The sequence below is a fragment of the Passer montanus genome, unplaced genomic scaffold, assembly GCF_014805655.1.
Source record: "Passer montanus isolate IOZ18808 unplaced genomic scaffold, ASM1480565v1 scaffold117, whole genome shotgun sequence".
NCBI lineage: Eukaryota > Metazoa > Chordata > Aves > Passeriformes > Passeridae > Passer > Passer montanus.
This window is the reverse complement of record NW_024358389.1, coordinates 130,300-148,152: the sequence shown is the minus strand read 5'-3', so window position 1 is coordinate 148,152 and position 17,853 is coordinate 130,300. Positions and strand designations below refer to the sequence as shown.

Here is a 17,853-nt window from a genome sequence, read left to right as displayed (position 1 = left end):
CTCCTGTCCTGAAGCACTGGCATCTGAAATATATTGGAAGGTTCTTTCCTTCCTAGATTTTTGCTCAGCCAAAATGAGAAATCAGCATTTTCAGAAGTGATCTCCTTTTAAAATACTCCACAAATGAGAAATCAGCATTTTCAGAAGTGCTCTCCTTCCCAAACACTCCCAAGAATATCTAAAAGAAATCATGCATTGTGTTTCTCACTGCAGTGTGAGTTCCCCTTCCTCCTTTCCTCCAGCCTTAGGCATCCAACCACCCAAAACAGAACCAGAACAGCATCTCAGAAATGACTCTGTTTATGGAGGAAAACAAAACACTATTTTATTTCTACAACATTTTTTCTCCTCAGCCAGTCAGGAAATATTCTTAACACATTCTTTAATACAGACTGTTGTCAAATAATTTGCCTCCAATATGCTGATTATTTTTCTCTATCATCATTATCATCATCATCATTGGCAATGATTATCTTTAATTAACTTCCTCCTTTTGTCAAAGCAGTTAATGATGGTCTCACAAATACAGGAAACCAAACTCCCAACTACTGCAAATGTTCTTCTAAGCATATTTTTGCTTACTTACATGTAGTAAATCTTTTTTTGGCTTAGAGCTAAACTGAACAAGTTGTGAAGGACTCGAAGTCCTGAAGGAGCAGGAGCTAAACAAGGATTTTGGTATTATTTTTGTCAGGCAGGAATAGCTCCATGTGTGGGTACTCTCCAAGAGAGCCTTGTCCAAAGTGACATCAGAGCTGGTGGCAGCAGGGAGTAGAGCAGAAAAGCAGAACAGGAGAGCAGAACAGAGAATTGGAATTATGGGTGTGTAATTGATTAGAAGTGTGCAATATCACAGGGTGGAAAACTTAGAGTTTGGGGTTTTAGAATATAGAAATAAATATGAAGAAAGATGGAGGTTTTAGGGTGGAGACTGGTTGTTCTTCTTTACCTTCTTCATGGGTTTGGGTGGTATTTTGGAACTGGACAGGAAAGTCCACATTGCAGGCTTTGAGTGATCAGTTACTGGGTTAAAAGGGAAAATAATCTAGGTCTCATTTCTTAATTGGATAGTTTAGCCTTAAAAGACCTTGTAACAATAGATAGTTGGCCATTTTGTGCCTTCCTAATGAAGGGCTGCAGAACTCAGGGTTGTGAGGCTGTTTCATTGATAAGAAACAATAAACACCTGAGTCTGAACATGAACTATCATCTCAAGTGCCTTCAATGCAGACCCAGAGAAACCAAAAACCCCCAGCCCCTCCCCAGCAGAAAAGGCCTCAGCTCTGTGCCTGCCCTGCCCAGCAGTGACAAAATCATCTCTGTAAGATCCTCACCGTGCCCAGCACAAACCCAAAACACAGCCCCAAGCAGACACTGGGATAAAGTTAACCCCACTGAGCCCAAAGCAGTGCTGTGTTCTGAGGAGGAATCAGAGCCATCAGGAGCTCATTGTTATCTCCTACTCAGCCTGAACCCACTGCTGCTGCTTTCTGAACTCCAGCACCTTTCCTGAAACACTGGCATTCAGCACTGCAGTGCAGGCAGGCACAGCTAAAGCAGCTCCTGAAACTGCTTCAGTCACTTCCAGCTTCAGGGGCTCACACCTGGGCCAGGGCTTCTGCTCAGCACCCAAAGCTGTACAGGTGCAGCTCCAGCTTCTCTGTGGACAATGGCTCAAACCCCACACACTGCCCAAGAACTCTGGTGTTGACATGATCAAAATTCTGAATTTTGACATGATCAGAATTCTATTTTGACATGAATTCTGGTTTTGACATGATCAATATTCTGAATTTTGACATGATCAGAATTCTGTTTTGACACGAACCTTGCTTCTCAAACAGTTGTTTGGTTTTCTGTTTTCTTTCCCAATCAACTTTCAGCTGCCCCAGAATTCTGCAATGTCACAGAGCGAGCACAACAGTCTGAATGCTGTGGTGTCATCTCCTGCAAGAAGCCAAAATAAATGGATTCTTATTCTCCACCAGAGACTGCCAAGTCATTCTGGTGGCCTGTCTTTTTCAGTGGTGAGAATTCAGTGGATTCACACAGCAGCAGAGTTCAGGGATGGCTCTCCAGGCAAGAAGAACAAGCCTACAGCTCCATCTGGTGAGGCAGCCAGCCAGCAACACCAGCATACAGGAACTACAATTAAAAGACACAACCAACACTTCGTTATTTCCAGGATTTATTTGCAGAAGAAATCAACAGGACACTAATTCTCACCAGCAAATCCTTAAAAGACACCTCTCAGGCTTGTTCTATTTCTAGTTTTACTCTTTGGTGAAGCCCAGAAAGTAATTTTAGAAGAAACTTCTGTGCTAAACTAAGACAGATTTCACTATAGTCTCTCTGTGCTAAAAACATCATAGTAAACTAGCAGAACTAATATAAAAAATAAAATGAGGTAAAAAGTTCTGCTTCCGGCATCAGAAATTTCATTAGTTCTGGACAACAGAAAGCAGCTCAAGGAAAGTCTCTAAATTATTAAAATAAACATTGCTAATATTCTTTCTGCTGTTCTTTGCTGAGGAGGAGGAAGATGTATTTGACACAAATTTGTTTTTGAACTGAGAAACATGCATTATTATTATTATACACAGTGCCTTTCATCTCCAAGGCCTTTTATGAAGATGAGTTCTCACATCACCAACCACAATTACTGTAGAAGAAAAGGGTGTGCAATTTTAATACAGCCTTGGCACCCAAAAATGGAATTACAATACAATCTTTTGTGGCTGCTAGTTCTGCATTCAGATGCCATTAATTCTGAAATAACTCCATGGAATGTTCCCCTTGCAGCAGTGCACCACTCTCTCATGGGGTGCTCCTGGCAGTACCTGAGGTGCAGAGGTACAACACCAATCCACACTGCAGCCTCACTGCAGGGCCAAAGGGTGAAGGAAGAACTACAAAATGTTATTTTTGCTTTCAATCTTAATTTTCAGTTACAGATTTCTTTCCTAAGAAAGATTCAATTCAGTGTGAGTAGGTGAATTTAGTTTTATATCCATCATCATTTTGTCCATCTGCACTTTCATCTTTGCTCCTTGTAAAATGTGAGTAGCTTCTCACCTTCTCTCTTTGCCCCTTTTCTAACTTCACTAACTCTTAAGTACAAAACACCCTAAGCTGTTGCATTTTCTTTCTTTGGGCTGGACTTGGCATGGCAGAGATCTTTGTTCCATGATAAATACATATTTTATAGAGACCCCATCCCTTCTCCACAGCACTGCACACAAAAATCACCACACTGCTATTCAGGATGAACATATTGATGTCAATCCTGATTGCACAATTTTAGCTATGGCCAGGAAGTATAAACTCCAAAAGCAGAGTGTTGCAGTTTGCAACAAACAGTTCTTTTCAAATGTACCTTCCTAAATTAGCACACCTGTGAGGAAGATCTCACAGCAAAGGGCAGGTGCTCAGCAATTTCAGAGGAATAAAAACCTCTGTTTATTCCAATACATTTTCTATTTCATATTACAAGGAAAGGAAGCTCTTATTCCCATGTTTTATGTAATCTTTCCTTCCACAGTCAGGAAGAGAAATTTAGAAGTATACAGCATATCACTGTGGGTTAGAGGCATACAAGACCTTCCTGGCCAGCTAAAATGGGCAGAGGAATTTGCAACACGACTGTACTTGGAGAGCAGGGCTGAGAGGAAGGGAATGATCCATTAATGGAGCAGTGATCTGACATTTTAACTATTTTTAGCCTGCTCTAAAAGCAGAAATGGTTTCATTGCTGAGCTGCCTATCAGTAATTTTAAATATGATACACTGTCTCACTTTTAATACCAATTTATAATGTTGTCTTACTTATGCCTCTCTATCCTCGTATTACAAAACATTTGCTAAATTAGTTTTGTTACACTGAGACAAATGGGCCAGAAGAAATCAATAGGATTTCAGTGTCCCATGAAATAAAAGATTATTTTAAGAACACATTCCTCTGTCTTGATTTTCAGTATTTCTTGATACTGACAACTACAGAAACATCACCATAAGGTAAAGAGACTCAATTTTAATGAACCATTCTGGTTTATTAAAGGTCAACAAAGGTCTAATGCCTAATGGTTTCTCAGCTCTTTAATGGACTGGAATTTTGACTTCCAAGTAACAGGTGAAAGATAAAGTGCATCCAATGTGAATTTCCCTTTTTCTTCCTTTTAGTGCAAATAGGTGTTAAGAATACATGGTGTGAGACAAGAAAAAAAAAATCTGTTTATAGTAAAAATTTTAAAAGGGTAATTTATAAATAGACTGCAGTATGAAAACACAGCATTGTAGAAAATACAAGGCCAGTATTCCTATTTCTAAAGCCACTACTCCTATTTCACACAACATGAAATTAGTAACTAGGAATTTTGAAGAAGCAATTAATCTACTCCCGATTAAATGGATCAATGGCAGAGAACAAAGGTGTGCAATTAGCTAGTGGAATTGACCACTGCTCATTATTACTGAACCATCCTGGTTCAAAGCAAGCCCTGAATACTGACTGGAGCTGTGACAGGGAACACCGTGCAGAGGGCTCCTCCACTGTCACTTGAAGGACACAACAGAGGAAAGGCTCCTTGATGTGGCAGCTCCATCCTGTGGAAGGAAAACCAGGAAGACTGGAGCTCAAGCAGAATAATTTCCTCTGGAATTTAACTTCAAGAGCTTTATCTTGCTGTACAGAGCCTCCACTGGCACTCCCACACCTCAAACCACACAACCCCCAACCCAGCAGTGGGACAATGCAGGCATGGCCTTGGTGATTCCTGATTGCTGAACTGAGGAGACAAAATTACACCTGGGATCACACGTGCTACTAATGAAGTGTTTCTGTTTAAAGCAATGCCAAGATTTTTTCATCCTAGAACTACATTAAAGCACAGGTGAGAACACAACAGTCACCCTGGTTTCTGATGGTGTAACCAACAATTCCAGTTTGCAGTGGGAGATCATTTCCATGAATACAGAGCTGTACCTCACAGGTACACATTTACACACTAAGTCAGGCACAGTGCAAACAAAGCCCCCTCTCCCAACACTCATCTGTAGTAAACAGAACCAAGTCATCATTTATTTGAATAGAATGTAAATATTTCCTATACAGTGTGGTACATTACAATGCTCATTTTTATTTCATGATACCATGCAAGCAATCCAAGAAGTCAAGAGTGTTCTTCTGCAAACTGCTTTTTAAGTTGGAAGGAATCTGCATGTGTGGTCATTCCATTCTGTTACTGAACAGTGACAGTAAAGAAGAGATAAAGACACTGTAATTCCATACAAGCTTTGAAAGGCATTATATTAGGATACTTAAATGATACATCCACCACAAGCACTTCTAAATACTAATATTATTTCTTCCTTGTTCAAGTTCTTCCCTCAGCATTTGCTCTTGACATTTTTTTCCTAGTATGACTTCAAAATAAAAAGAGCATTTAATAACAGACTATTTAATGTCCATTGTAACAGAAGAGATAAAAAACTATTCTTGGAAACACAGTGTGCATCAAGCATGGGTTCAGCATGGCTTTACTCTCACACTGTGTATTGCATAAATCCACACAAAACACTGCATACACTTTATTTTCCAAGTGAATGCATCTGTGCATTTGTACATATGCATTCCCATTCCTTGAAGCTCCTACATTCAAACTTTAGGCACCTGTGTGCATGAAAAAGAAACTTTAGAAATTATAGTGCTCCTATTAAGAGTGAGTGAGGGGATGTGCTGCGGCTTTTGGGAGCTGGTGCTCTGGTTGATGGTATAGGGATAAAATGTTTCTAAAATCATGGGATATTCAGGGGAGTTGGAAAGAAAGGTTGGGACTGGTAGGCCCTGGGAAAATGTTAGGCTTTACTGGATCATGCAAAACTGCACCTGTATAATCATTTAATGACTATGGCAAATGATATGATTGTTATATGATAAGTGATATGATTGTTAAATGTGCTGATTGTTTGGTAATTGGATATCATTATTGTTTAATTGTAACAAGAATAATGAGAAATTATGTTTGGGGGGTTTGATGGAAATTACAAAAATCCATGCTTGGATGAAATCAATGTATTAGATTTTCGGATTGGGAATGGCACTGGGGACACTGGGAGTGTGGCACTGGGGACATTGGGACAGCCCCAGTCCAGTGTCCCCAAGGGCTCCTCCTCAGCACCAAACAGTTCCAGCTCCATGCAGGCCACAGGGGACCCCTCCACCAGCTCCAGTTTGCACTGGGAACAGGGAATGGGGACACTGGGAGTGGCACTGGGACAGTCCCAGTGCAGTGTCCCCAAGGGCTCGTCAAATTACAAAAATCCATGCTTGAATGAAATCAATGTATACAACAGAACAATGTAAGTTTAATAATTAATAGGTAGTTATATAACAATAAGGGTATAAAAACGTGTTCATCCTGAACCCATGCTGGAGTCAGATTTGGGTCTGGACCCCTGACACCCAAAGCTCCTCAACAAAAGCACTTCATACAATCTTTCAGTGATTATGTGTTCCTGCACACTGCTAACATGGTGAGACTAAAGCCAAAGCTTAAACAAATCACATTCAATGTCAATGCAAACCACGTATGCTATGGAGTCTGCAGGGCTCTGAAATGTGTGAGACAGCTGGAGTCATCCCTCTACAAACACCCCTTTTTGGCAACAGCTCCAAACAGCGACACATTCTGTCCCATCTCAAAAGCATCACAGAGTTCCAGACAGACACTTCCACCAGCCGAGCAGGAATTCCAGCCCGCCGCTTGAAATCTGCGTCTCCAAAGCGCCTAACCCATCCTTCTCCAGCCCTGCCAAACTGCAACCAAAACCTCTGCGGCGCCGTGCCTAGGCTTTGACCTTGCCCTCCTTCAGCAGGCGCTCGTTGAGCTGGCACAGCTGCCTGAGGAAGCCGTCGTTGGGGCCGATCTCGCGCTGCTGGCGCACGGCGCAGAGCGCGCCGCGCACGTCCATGCCGCGCCGCAGCATCAGGTACGCGATGACCAGCGTGGGCGAGCGGCTGTAGCCCTCCCGGCAGTGCACCAGCACCTGGCCTGCAGGGAGACAGTCACAGCTCAGCGTTATGCTGCAATGGCTGGCTGCAAAGCAACAGGAAATAAGAGGGTTTTTTGCTGCTTGCCCCGTGGATGTGGCTGGCGAGATTTTAGGGATGTGCTGCCTCAAGCTTTCTTCACGCTTATGTGGAAAATGCATATTAGATGCTTGGCTTTTTATTGTAAATCAGGCCACCCCAGCTCTGGGAATGACTGGCATCTAATTCCAAGGCTTTGGAATGCTGAATGCTTGCTTTATTAAAACTATATTATATTACATTATACTATAATACAAAGAATCCTAAAGAAAACTCGTGACTGACTTCCATCTCGTGACTGACTCCCAACTCGTGACTGACTCCCAGGACACAGCTTGGACCTGATAGGCTAATTAACATAAACAATTATTGCATTTGCAGGGAGTGCCCCAGTGAAGGAAGGAATGATGAATCTGACTCCCTGTTCTCAGAAGGCTAATTTATTATTTTATGACACTATATTATATTTAAAAATACTATACTATACTAAAGAATACAGAAAGGATACTTACAAAAGACTAAAAAGATAATAATGAAAACTCATGACTCTTTTCAGAGTCCTGACACTGCTTGGCCCTGATTAGTCAATGAGTCAAAACAACTCACACCAGAGTCCAATGAAACAATGACCTGTGGGTAAACAATGTCCAAACACATTCCAAAGGAGCACAACACAGGAGAAGCAGATGAGATAAGAATTGTTTTCCTTTTCTCTGAGGCTTCTCAGCTTCCCAGGACAAAAATCCTGGGTGAAGGGATTTTTTCAGAGAATGTGAATGCCACAAACAACTGGGGAAACAAGATGGGTTGCATCTTTTGTTCAAGAAATTTTTTTTTTGATTGTAATAATTGTTTTTATCATTTTACTCATGTTTCCCTGTTAAGTGTCTGCAGAAGTCCGTTGGGGAAGTCTTCATAGTAAGAAAAACAGGGGAGTTGTGGAATCCTCAGAAGCCTTCCCCCTCAGGGAAATCCCCAGAGCATTGCCTTGGAGAGACTTTATGACCACAGAGCTTCTCCCCAGCTGGGTGGACAAAAAAAACTTCCCAATGGACTCTTGCTTAACACTGATCCATCCCAGTTCCTTTCCCCTTAAGTCCCAACTTCTCCTGGTTCCTCCATTCCCTGTTCCCTCATTGCTTGTGGTGGCCCTGGTGGCCAGCCCCATCCTCCCTGAATGCCAACACCCTTTGCCCTGCCCTTGGTGCCACCTCAGAGCCCTCCCCTACTTAACCCTGTGCAGAGCACAAGGTCTTTTGTCTCTGGCTCCCCTTCAGCCTGCTGAAATAAACCTCACTGGAATTGATCATACAAAAGGCCCTTCTGCCTCCCTTGGCTGAGCTAGCCATGGTGAGTGTGGTGTGGACTGGACTGCTTTGCCTGGATGCTCACCAAGTGGCTTTTCCACAGGAGATGCTTGTTGGGAAATGAGACAGAGGTAGCAGTAACCACACCTAAAGCCCATGCTGTTACAGGAAATAGCTAGGATGTTGTGTATTGATAAGTGTATTGATAACAGTGCTGTCACAGCTTGAGAACTGAAATGCTACAGGAGACATGCTGGAGTTGGGAGAAAGGTGCTCACACTGGTGGTAGTTACACAGTGTGTGAGCAAAGGTAATGCAAAAGAAAAAAAAATAGGTTGCATGTCAAACAATCTCACTGATCAGATTTGCTACTATACCACAAGAATCAAACTATATTTATTCACTGCACTTTTCCAGTCTTTGCTGGGTTTGACAAGCTTTGCCCCTAAAGATGACCAGTACCAAAGAGCATAAGTAGATGAAGTTTAAAACACACTGAAAACAAATATGCTGTTTGGCATGCACTGCATCTCTTCAAAGACACCCAGCCTTTCTGTGCACTGCTACACTAACTCCATGCTGCAGCACACCTGGCCACTTCTCTGGCTGTTATGAAGCCACCTCAACACTCAAGCAGATGAAGCTGCCTGCTCTGCAGAGACAAGAGGCAGAAATATCTAACCATGCTGTTTGTCAGCATCAATGAAATGCTTCCAGCTGATTAATTAGGGAACTCACTCTACACATTAGGTGGGTTCAATTCCGTTTGCATGGCAGCATTTTGGTGGTGGGGAGGGCCACAGGGGTGGCTTCTGTGAGAAGATGCCAGAGCTTCCCCCCATGTCCAAAGGAGCCAGAGCCAGCTGGATCCAGTGATAGTGGTAGCACCTCTGGGGTAATATATTTAAGAAGGGGAAAAAAAAACCCAACGAACTGCTGCACAACAGCAGGTGAATGAGAGGAGTGAGAACGTGTGAAAAAAAACCTCTGCAGACACCCAGATCAGTGAAGACAGAAGAGAAGAAATTCCAGGCACTGGAGAGAAGAGCCTGTGGGGAGGACCATGGTGACCATGCTGTCCCCCTGCAATCCATGCAGGTCCAGAGCAGTGCAGACACCCCCCTGCAGCCTGTGGGGGGACCCCTGCCAGTGCCAGAGCCAGGGGAAATGCCCAGAGGAGGCCATGACCCCATGGGAAGGTGGCACTGCAGCAGGACCTGTGGCTCCATGGATAGAGAAGCACATGGTGGAACAGGATTTCAGGCAGCATTTGTGAACCTGTGGAAGCCCTGCACTAAAGCAAACTGCTCCTGGAGGACTGTGCCCCATGGAAGAAGGGATCCAGCTTCTAGGGAGGCCTCACATGGGAGAAGTTCTTGGATGACTCCTGTGGGTGCTACTGGAGCAGGGGAAGAGAATGAAGAGGAAGGTGTGTGTTCATCAAAAACGTGTGATGAACTGACTGCAATCCCCACTCCGTGTGCCCTTGTGCTGCTTGGCATGAGGAGGCAGAGAAAACAGGGAATGAAGCTGAATGTGGAAAGAAAGAAGGGTAGAGGAAAGGTCTTCTAAGGCTTGGTTTTGTTACTCACTCCCCTACTCTGATTTGATTGGCATTAAGTGAAATTAACTTCCTGAAGTCGAGTCTCTTTTGCCTGTGATGGTAATTGCTGGGTGATCTCCCTGCCCTTATCTTGACCCATGAGACTTTTGTTTTATTTTTCTCCCCTGTCCAGCTGAGGCAGGGGTGTGCTGGCATGGTTTGGTGGGCACGTGGTGTCCAGCCAAGGTTAACCCACCATGAGGCCAAATCCTACAGTGAGGTATCAAAAAATAAAAGAGCAGGCCACTGCTCTCTTAGAGACATCTAACCTGATTTTATTGTTTCTCAGCTTCTTCCTCTTTGACCTGCTTTTCCAGACACAGAAATGTTCTCCTTCCCAAATGCAGTGGGACCATGTGGCCCTAGTCTACTCTCCAGAATGAACTGGTTTTTTGAGACAAGGAAACAGCTGAATCATACACACACACTCCTATCATAACCATAACTTGCTTTGAACCACACCAACAGAAATCTTGTTACCACACTTGCCTTAAACAGCAAAAGCTTCTCAGCTCAAGGCAAATCACGGTAAAAGAGCTAAAACAATTCTCAACATTTCTTGAGAGCCTGTAGTCATAAATTAGCAAAATTTAGAGATTCTTCATTATAGACATGGAAGAGAATTGATTTTTCAGCAAGTGGTCAGCAGCAAAAAGGTTTCTAGCCTTTTTCTGTGGAAGGCAGTGGCTGAAGGGCAGGATACCAGACCTGCCTTCCAAAACTTCAGGCACTGCACACTGGAATGAAATGGAAGGAGAACACTATTATATTCCTCTTCTCTTCACTATCCTCACTCTACACTTCTATGTCAAACTAACAATTTGCAGTAGCCAGTTAATCTTAAAACTGACTCCAACATCACCCAGCTCCAAGGTTCCTCTTTGTTTACCACGTTAAAAAAACAGTAGTGGGTGTGGTAAACAACTGCTAAGACTGAAAGAATCAGCAAATGAACTGCTGCAAATCCAGACTGACTGAATTTACTGACCCTGAGACTAAACTGAGCAGGTACAGTCATGGCACAGCAAACCCTTCTCTCCTCTCTGTTTCAGTGAGTCACAGTGCTAACTGCAAGAGCTGTATTTAATTTTCAGAATTTTTCATACTCCACCAAACTGGATGTAGAATTTATTTCCATCTGTCAAAACCCACATCACAGCTCCAGAACCCCTTTGCCCATTTCAGAGAAAGAACTTCTAGAATTGTGGGAGTTCTCATTCCTCCTATTCAATGCTCAGTCACGAAGCAAGAAGGAAATTAAGCATGTGCAGAAATAACTGGAATGTTGAAATAGCTAGACAACACAAACACCATCTGTCCCACTGCACTGTGTCCTAGGATTTCTGCTCTGAGGAAACACACTACAGAGAAATGTGGCAATAAACATTGCAAATATAACCTTCAAGTTTCCTGCAATCCTAAGAAATAGAGGCAATCAACACATAAAATAATGTAATGACTTAATGTAATAAAATTTAAGGTGACAGTCTGTATTCTTACTGTACATTTGGGAAAAAACCCCCATGTAACAGGTTATGTGACTACTCTTCAGTACTTGTATTACTTATACCACTTCTGCCTTTAAATTGTAATTTCTAATGTCCTTAAACAACTTTTAGAAGCTTAACTCATTTTTGTAAGAATATTTTGGTAGAAAAGAAAAAAAGTAAAAACATCTAAGGAAAAGTATTCTAATGTCCTTAAACAACTTTTAGAAGCTTAACTTATTTTTTAAGAATATTTTGGTAGAAAAGAAAAAAGCTAAAAACATCTAAGGAAAAGTAAAACATCTCTTCCCAGAAAGAAACTATAATAAGATGCAGCAGCTGTTCCCCATTTCAAAGTCACCCCTACAGACTTCCCCCTGCCATGTACTGGAGAGCTGCATGTATGAACACAAGACTAAGCTGTGCCTTCTTGTGCCTGATTCAGGGCTTTTATTAGAATTTTTCATTTAGTTGTTCTGTGGATAATAAGAGCAAAGAAGCATTTCAAACAGCAAATGACTAAGAAACATATGCAGTGCACAGAAAACATGGAAGAAAGGTATTTCAGTTTGCCTTACCATCCTTCTGGGAAAGGGCTTTGTCAATAAAATCAGCTGCCTCCTCAAAGTAGCGACTGAGGTTAAATTCCTGTGTGTCATTAGCTTTAATGCCATGGTATCTGATGCCTGAGCCTTCATAGAACTCTGCATTAGTGTTCACATGCATGAATGATTTCCCCTCTGCTGCATTCAGAACATGGGTTATCCCCAGACGCTGCAGCCTCATTATGTTCTTGGCTATGAACCTGCGTGACAAAAAGTGTCAAGAAAATGATTAGAATTTGGTCAATCATCTCAGTACTTAGGTATTGATAACCAAACCCTTGGATTTTTCTGTTAACAGATGCCAAATATACTGTGCCCAAAAGTGAATTAGCTACAGGTTATTCACAGAAACATTCAGAGCCATGGTCCCTACTTGTGCATGAGAGAATGCTGCTTTCTTGGCTGACACTGAGGAATGCACACATGAAAGTGAATCTGCATCTGTTAGATCCTATTATGGCACAAAATTCTAACTTTCTGAACGTAAAATTCTGACTAAAGTAGGAAAATACTGGAGATGACAACACATTTACTTCTAAGGTTATCAGTTATCCACATAAAATAACTTACAAACCAGTTATAAAAAACCTCTACTGTCAGGAACCAGTGTTGCAGAACTTCATAAGCAGTACTTGCTATTTTAGCAGGCAGCCCAGACAAACTGACATTTTAGGGGTCAGTTTTAAACACTGTGAAACAGCACTGACTTCTTACCAGGCCACAGGAAGAAAGTAACTGAGTAAATGCTACTTAAATCTTCAAAAGACTCATCTGAGGGCTACTAAGAGGCGTAGTTCTGTGCCCTGTGCTATTCAACACCTCTGAAGTCATGGAAAGATCTGTCAAGGCTATGCAGAGGCCATCAAAACAGAGATATCATTCAGTCTTTTCATCACAAGTGCTACAATTTTTGGTGTCTTAGCTGAAATCAGTATCTGGATGTGAAAGACTCCACATGAGTGATGTTTAAGATGCTAAAGTGCTTAAGAAAGCATTCAGTGCTTTTAGGTACCAATGGATATTCTCTTACTTCCTAGTTGTTATTTGACAGAAATATCCTGTTGGAAGTGCTAAAACTTTCTAGAGCACAGAAATTCCTAGACTGCACAAAATGGGGGCTCAGCCTCTTCTCATTTCTGGAAAGAATGCTTGTAAGTGCCCACAGGGCAGGACTGGAAATGGAACACGTGAGGTTTGCTCGGTAATCTGCTGCTGAACACAACTCAGAAATGAGTATGATGGCATTAAGTACAATTAGTATGCAGCGAATGCATTTTCAGTGAAAGCTAAGTCCTTTCCAACTTCTCAGTTTTCCCAAAAATTGTAGCAAAACCATGAGCTTTAGATGGCTAAAAGTGACCTAGCCTATTAGTGAACAATTGAGCTGGATGATAATAATCATGCCTTTCAGGCTGGATGATGACAATTAATTAGATCCACTAATAATGCCATAAGCTTTAATAAAAGCTCCAGGATGTAAAATGGCAAACAACCCTGCTCAGTAACACAAGTGACCATGCACCAACCTCTGCTTGTGCCCTGGACTGCAATCCACAGTGAGAGGAGCTAACCATAAAAGTAAAATATCAGGAGAGCATTAACTCCTTTTTGCCATAATCCCACTGCTTTTCATTCTGAGTCTGATTATTTCCATATGTCAGTTGCAATATTTGCCTCACTTTCCAGGGAAGAAAAAAAAAACCCACATGATTTATCACTCTATATGGTCTCCTAGTAAAATCTAAGCCCCACTGGTCAACATCAGCAGAATGTGACAGAAAGCTTGAGCTGAAGGATAACTCAGTTCCTGCACACTGTGTGAAAACAGGTGGCCTAGACAGACTGGTTTTAAAAGCAGCTTTCAGTATGTGTTTAACTGGATATGGAAACAGAAATATTTTTAAAAACTCCCCAGAGCTCAACTCATAAATTGCAAATACAAGGAGTCTTAATATTAAGCTGAGCTCCAGATAAGCATTTGTGCAGTATCATTTTGGACAAGTTCTGGCTTTTAGCTGGACACTTAGGTAATCTAAAAACTTAAAATAAACACCCAAATTAGTCAGTTTACATCTATATGAATCTCTGAGTCCATTCACTCACAATTTTAATGTAATTCAAGGCCATGAACATCTTGAGAATTCCTTTCTTCCTGACGACTGCACACCCCTTAAATTCTAGTGAAAGCAGATGAAGATTTATGCATGACTGAAGCTTCTACATTTTCTGCTGTCTGTGCCAAGCAACTATGGCAATGAACCAAATATTTGTAAGACTTCATTACCCAAACAAATGCTGACAGATTTTCCATCTGGCAGGACATCATCTGTGCCAGGGGAGAAGTTTCAGTGTCTGGAGAACTCTGCTTTCAACACAAAAATCCTACAGAGCAAGGCCAAACCAGAAAGTGTTAATTCAGTGCTGAGTTCCTATGCTTAGTAGGGTGAGCATATGGTTTAATTAACATTATATAGATGATATAATATTATATAGATTACATATATGTGACTGTTCAGCATCAATAGGAACTCCCATCCTGAAATCATGGTTGAATGTGGCAACAGACTGGACTCCCTGGAGGCAAACTCATTCCCAGTGAATGATTTTTTGCAGATTTTACAAGTGATTTTCTTACACAGCTAGAGGTGAAAAAGAGAGAATTTGTATGCCATTTGTTTCTCCCTTTGCAAACAGTCCTTGGATCTCTCTCATCCTTAACATTTCATTCCAGCTGCATCATGTTGGGTGGTGAAATGCTAGCTCCTCCAAAGAGCAGAGAGATGCTAACATCAGCTTCATCTGGTTCCTGAAAAAAAACCACAGAGTCTTGTCCATCCTCAATATGGAAGACTTAGAATTCCTCATCCTGTGAGAAACACCAGTAAGAAGTGTTTCTTTTGAACAGGGATGAATTATTTTACCAGCCACAAAACAGGTTTTGGAGTACCATTCATCAGCAATTTAGGATACATGAGGCTGTGAAGTATTGGCATATGGAATTACAAGCAAATAAACCAAATTCTTAATGGCAAAAAATGCCAGGCTATTAACACATTGTAATTTGCACTGTCCTGTCCATGCAAATTTGTTTGCTTACCAACACGTCCCTTAGAGTAACTGAATTTAATATTAATTTTGGGAGAATGCCCTCCATACCCCTTCCAACACACCTGCACTTTTAGCACATTAAAAACAAAGAACTGCTTAATGCATTACTCACATACATTAAGGCAGACACAAAAAGTAAGACTGGGCAATCAAACCCAGAACATTTTTATCAAATACAGTTCTGGAGACAAGGCCATAAATGTTACAGGTTTCCAGGCATCTGGAAAAAAACCCACAAACAAATTCCCTTAGTCAGAGGTCAGAAATCTAAGCCTGCTCATTTTCAGGTAGAACACTGCTTTTCACAAGAATGGCTGCTCTGGATAAAAAGCCTCCCACCCTGCAGTGTGCTGACTGCTCCCTCTTGTCCCCATTTTTATGCAATCCTGATAAAAATGAATTCTGTCCAACCCTTCTGGTCAGATCAAGATGTTACACTGAAACACATCTCCACTTGTACAACACAAAATTATATGCACTTGCAGTGCATCACAAATTGTTACTTTGTTATTGTTTGAAAAAGATATCGTTGTGCTTGTCTCTCACCTATATAATTCTTGTTTTGCCTAATCTTCTTGAGAGGTCAGAATGGCCAATGGTAATATGGAAACCCACAATTTAAAAACTGTTTTATAATTTTATCTCTGTATTTTCATTCATTTTGACTTTCATGTATTGCCTGGGAGATCAATTACTTTGGCTCTGCCTGCAACTTGAAGTCACTTAACAAACTGTTATTTTAAACTATGACCCAATTTAACCTCATCAGCCTCAATGTCTCTTTGCTGTCATTTTTTATCTAAAGATGAGTTTCTCTTAAGGAGAGACAGCAGCACTGCTGTGCAAAATATTCCCAAAGGTAACCAACAGAAGTTTCTGAATCTCACTCAGAGATTTGAATTTTTTCCTGTGAGTTCCTGCTCAAATTCTATTGCATTCATAACATGTGTTGGCATTCCAATCCCCCTACTCTGGCTGCTCTGTAAATTTTTATTATAAAATCTCTGTTGTTTATTATCCAAAACGTGACCCTATATTGCACACAACAAGAGGAAAAAAGCTGGACATGAAGCTCAAAATGATATTGGCGATTCATATTCTTTCAGAATGACTAATATATTACTAAAATGCTGCTTACAGTGCAGAATATACCACAGCTCCACTTGATGCAAAAAAGCCTCTTAAAAATTAATATTTTTTCCAGTTAGAGAATATCAACTTCACCATGAAGTGACCAAAGTTTAATGGAAATCCATCTATTCAACTAGACCTCAGCACTACCTTAACTCTCTGTGGATGCTTCAAAGATATTACTGTCTCTTAAGTCTTGACAAATTAAGTAGATGATCTGTTCCAATTGTGAAATAGTTTTTTCAGCCACAAAGTTATTTCTTACTTTTAGCTGCCCTCTACAATTTTTCAGCATTCTTTTAAAAACACTGACAATACAACTGCACGTTTTCAGTTTATCCAACTAGCAGCTGAACTGCTCCTGTGCTAAAAATTGCACTGGTGCTTCAGATATTTCTGAAAAAACAAAAAAACCATAAAAAGTCTTTCTCTACAGTTAAGATTTCCACCAGACAGAGATTTTTCACTGTGCAACTTATACGTTTATTATGTGTTCCTGGACACTCTTGCAGGTGAACATATTAAAGTCTTTACCCTATAATTAAAACAAATTACTGACAATGAAAATGGCTCTGTAGTAGCTAACTACCTTCGAAGTTATTTAAAAATTATGTAATGCACAAATCAGCTTGCAACCTATGACTTCCTTTTTTCCAGGAAAAAAACTAATACTATTTTGTAACTACTGCAAGTATGAGGGAGATGGTGGCTGTCAGACACCAGGCTGGCTGCTGAATGATTTCAGTCTCATCTCTAGATGTGCATGTCCTGGCAGGAACTCATTTCATTTGGTTTGGCTTAAAAGTAAGTTAGTGACAATCTATGATCTTGACTTGTACTTCTTTAGGAGGTACAAACCTAAAATAAGAGCAGGGATCCAGTATAGTACACATGTATTAAAAAAAAAAGAATAAAAAAATTCCCCAATTTCATAGGGAGGAAGTGCACAGAGATGGACCAGAAAGGGTAAGGAGAATCAGCAGGATAACTGAAATCGTGATGTGGTGTAAAAAGCAAACCCCGCTGAGATCCAGATCCCGTCCTGCGGCCTGACTGCCCCCGGCTCCAAGCACCGGGAGCTGCTCGGTGAGAGCCCCGCGCCTCACGGCCCGGCCCGGCCCCTCCACACACCGCACCCGGCCCTGCTCCTCCACACACCGCACCGGGCCCGGCTCCTCCACACACCGCACCCGGCCCGGCCCCTCCACACACCGCACCCGGCCCGGCTCCTCCACACACCGCACCCGGCCCGGCCCCTCCACACACCGCACCCGGCCCGGCCCGGCCNCCCGCCCGCCCGGGCCTGCTCCGCGCCCCCGCCCGGCCCCGCTCCGGCGCACTCACGCGTTCCCCACGTGGATGCGCGGCACCACCTCGTTGCTGTGCGCGCTGGGCAGGCTGTAGCAGCCGCTCCCGTTAGACAGGAGCTCGTTCAGCTCCTCCACCGAGATCTGGAAATCGCCCATGGCCGAGCCTCCGCCCGCCAGCAGCCCTTGGCGCTGCGGCTCCAGCCCTTCGCTCCCCA

General features: G+C 42.1%; 1 protein-coding gene across 13 annotated transcripts; it reads right to left on the bottom strand.

Annotated features, from left to right (window-relative positions):
- Positions 1-5,050: 5,050 nt before the first annotated feature.
- On the bottom strand, positions 5,051-17,846 carry DUSP3 (dual specificity phosphatase 3). 13 transcript variants are annotated; one of them, XM_039697138.1, is made up of 5 exons: positions 17,673-17,809; positions 14,374-14,471; positions 14,193-14,266; positions 12,063-12,289; positions 5,051-7,094 (listed from the first exon to the last, which is right to left on the bottom strand). In XM_039697138.1, exons 4-5 carry the CDS (start codon positions 12,268-12,270, stop codon positions 6,844-6,846), a joined length of 459 nt encoding a protein of 152 aa, XP_039553072.1. In that variant the 5' UTR covers positions 12,271-12,289; positions 14,193-14,266; positions 14,374-14,471; positions 17,673-17,809; the 3' UTR covers positions 5,051-6,843. The 13 variants fall into 13 exon arrangements, with proteins under 13 accessions (XP_039553072.1, XP_039553071.1, XP_039553075.1 ...); XM_039697137.1 differs by lacking the exons at positions 14,193-14,266; positions 17,673-17,809 and adding exons at positions 14,725-14,895; positions 15,310-17,523; XM_039697141.1 differs by lacking the exon at positions 17,673-17,809 and adding an exon at positions 14,588-14,713.
- Positions 17,847-17,853: the final 7 nt, after the last annotated feature.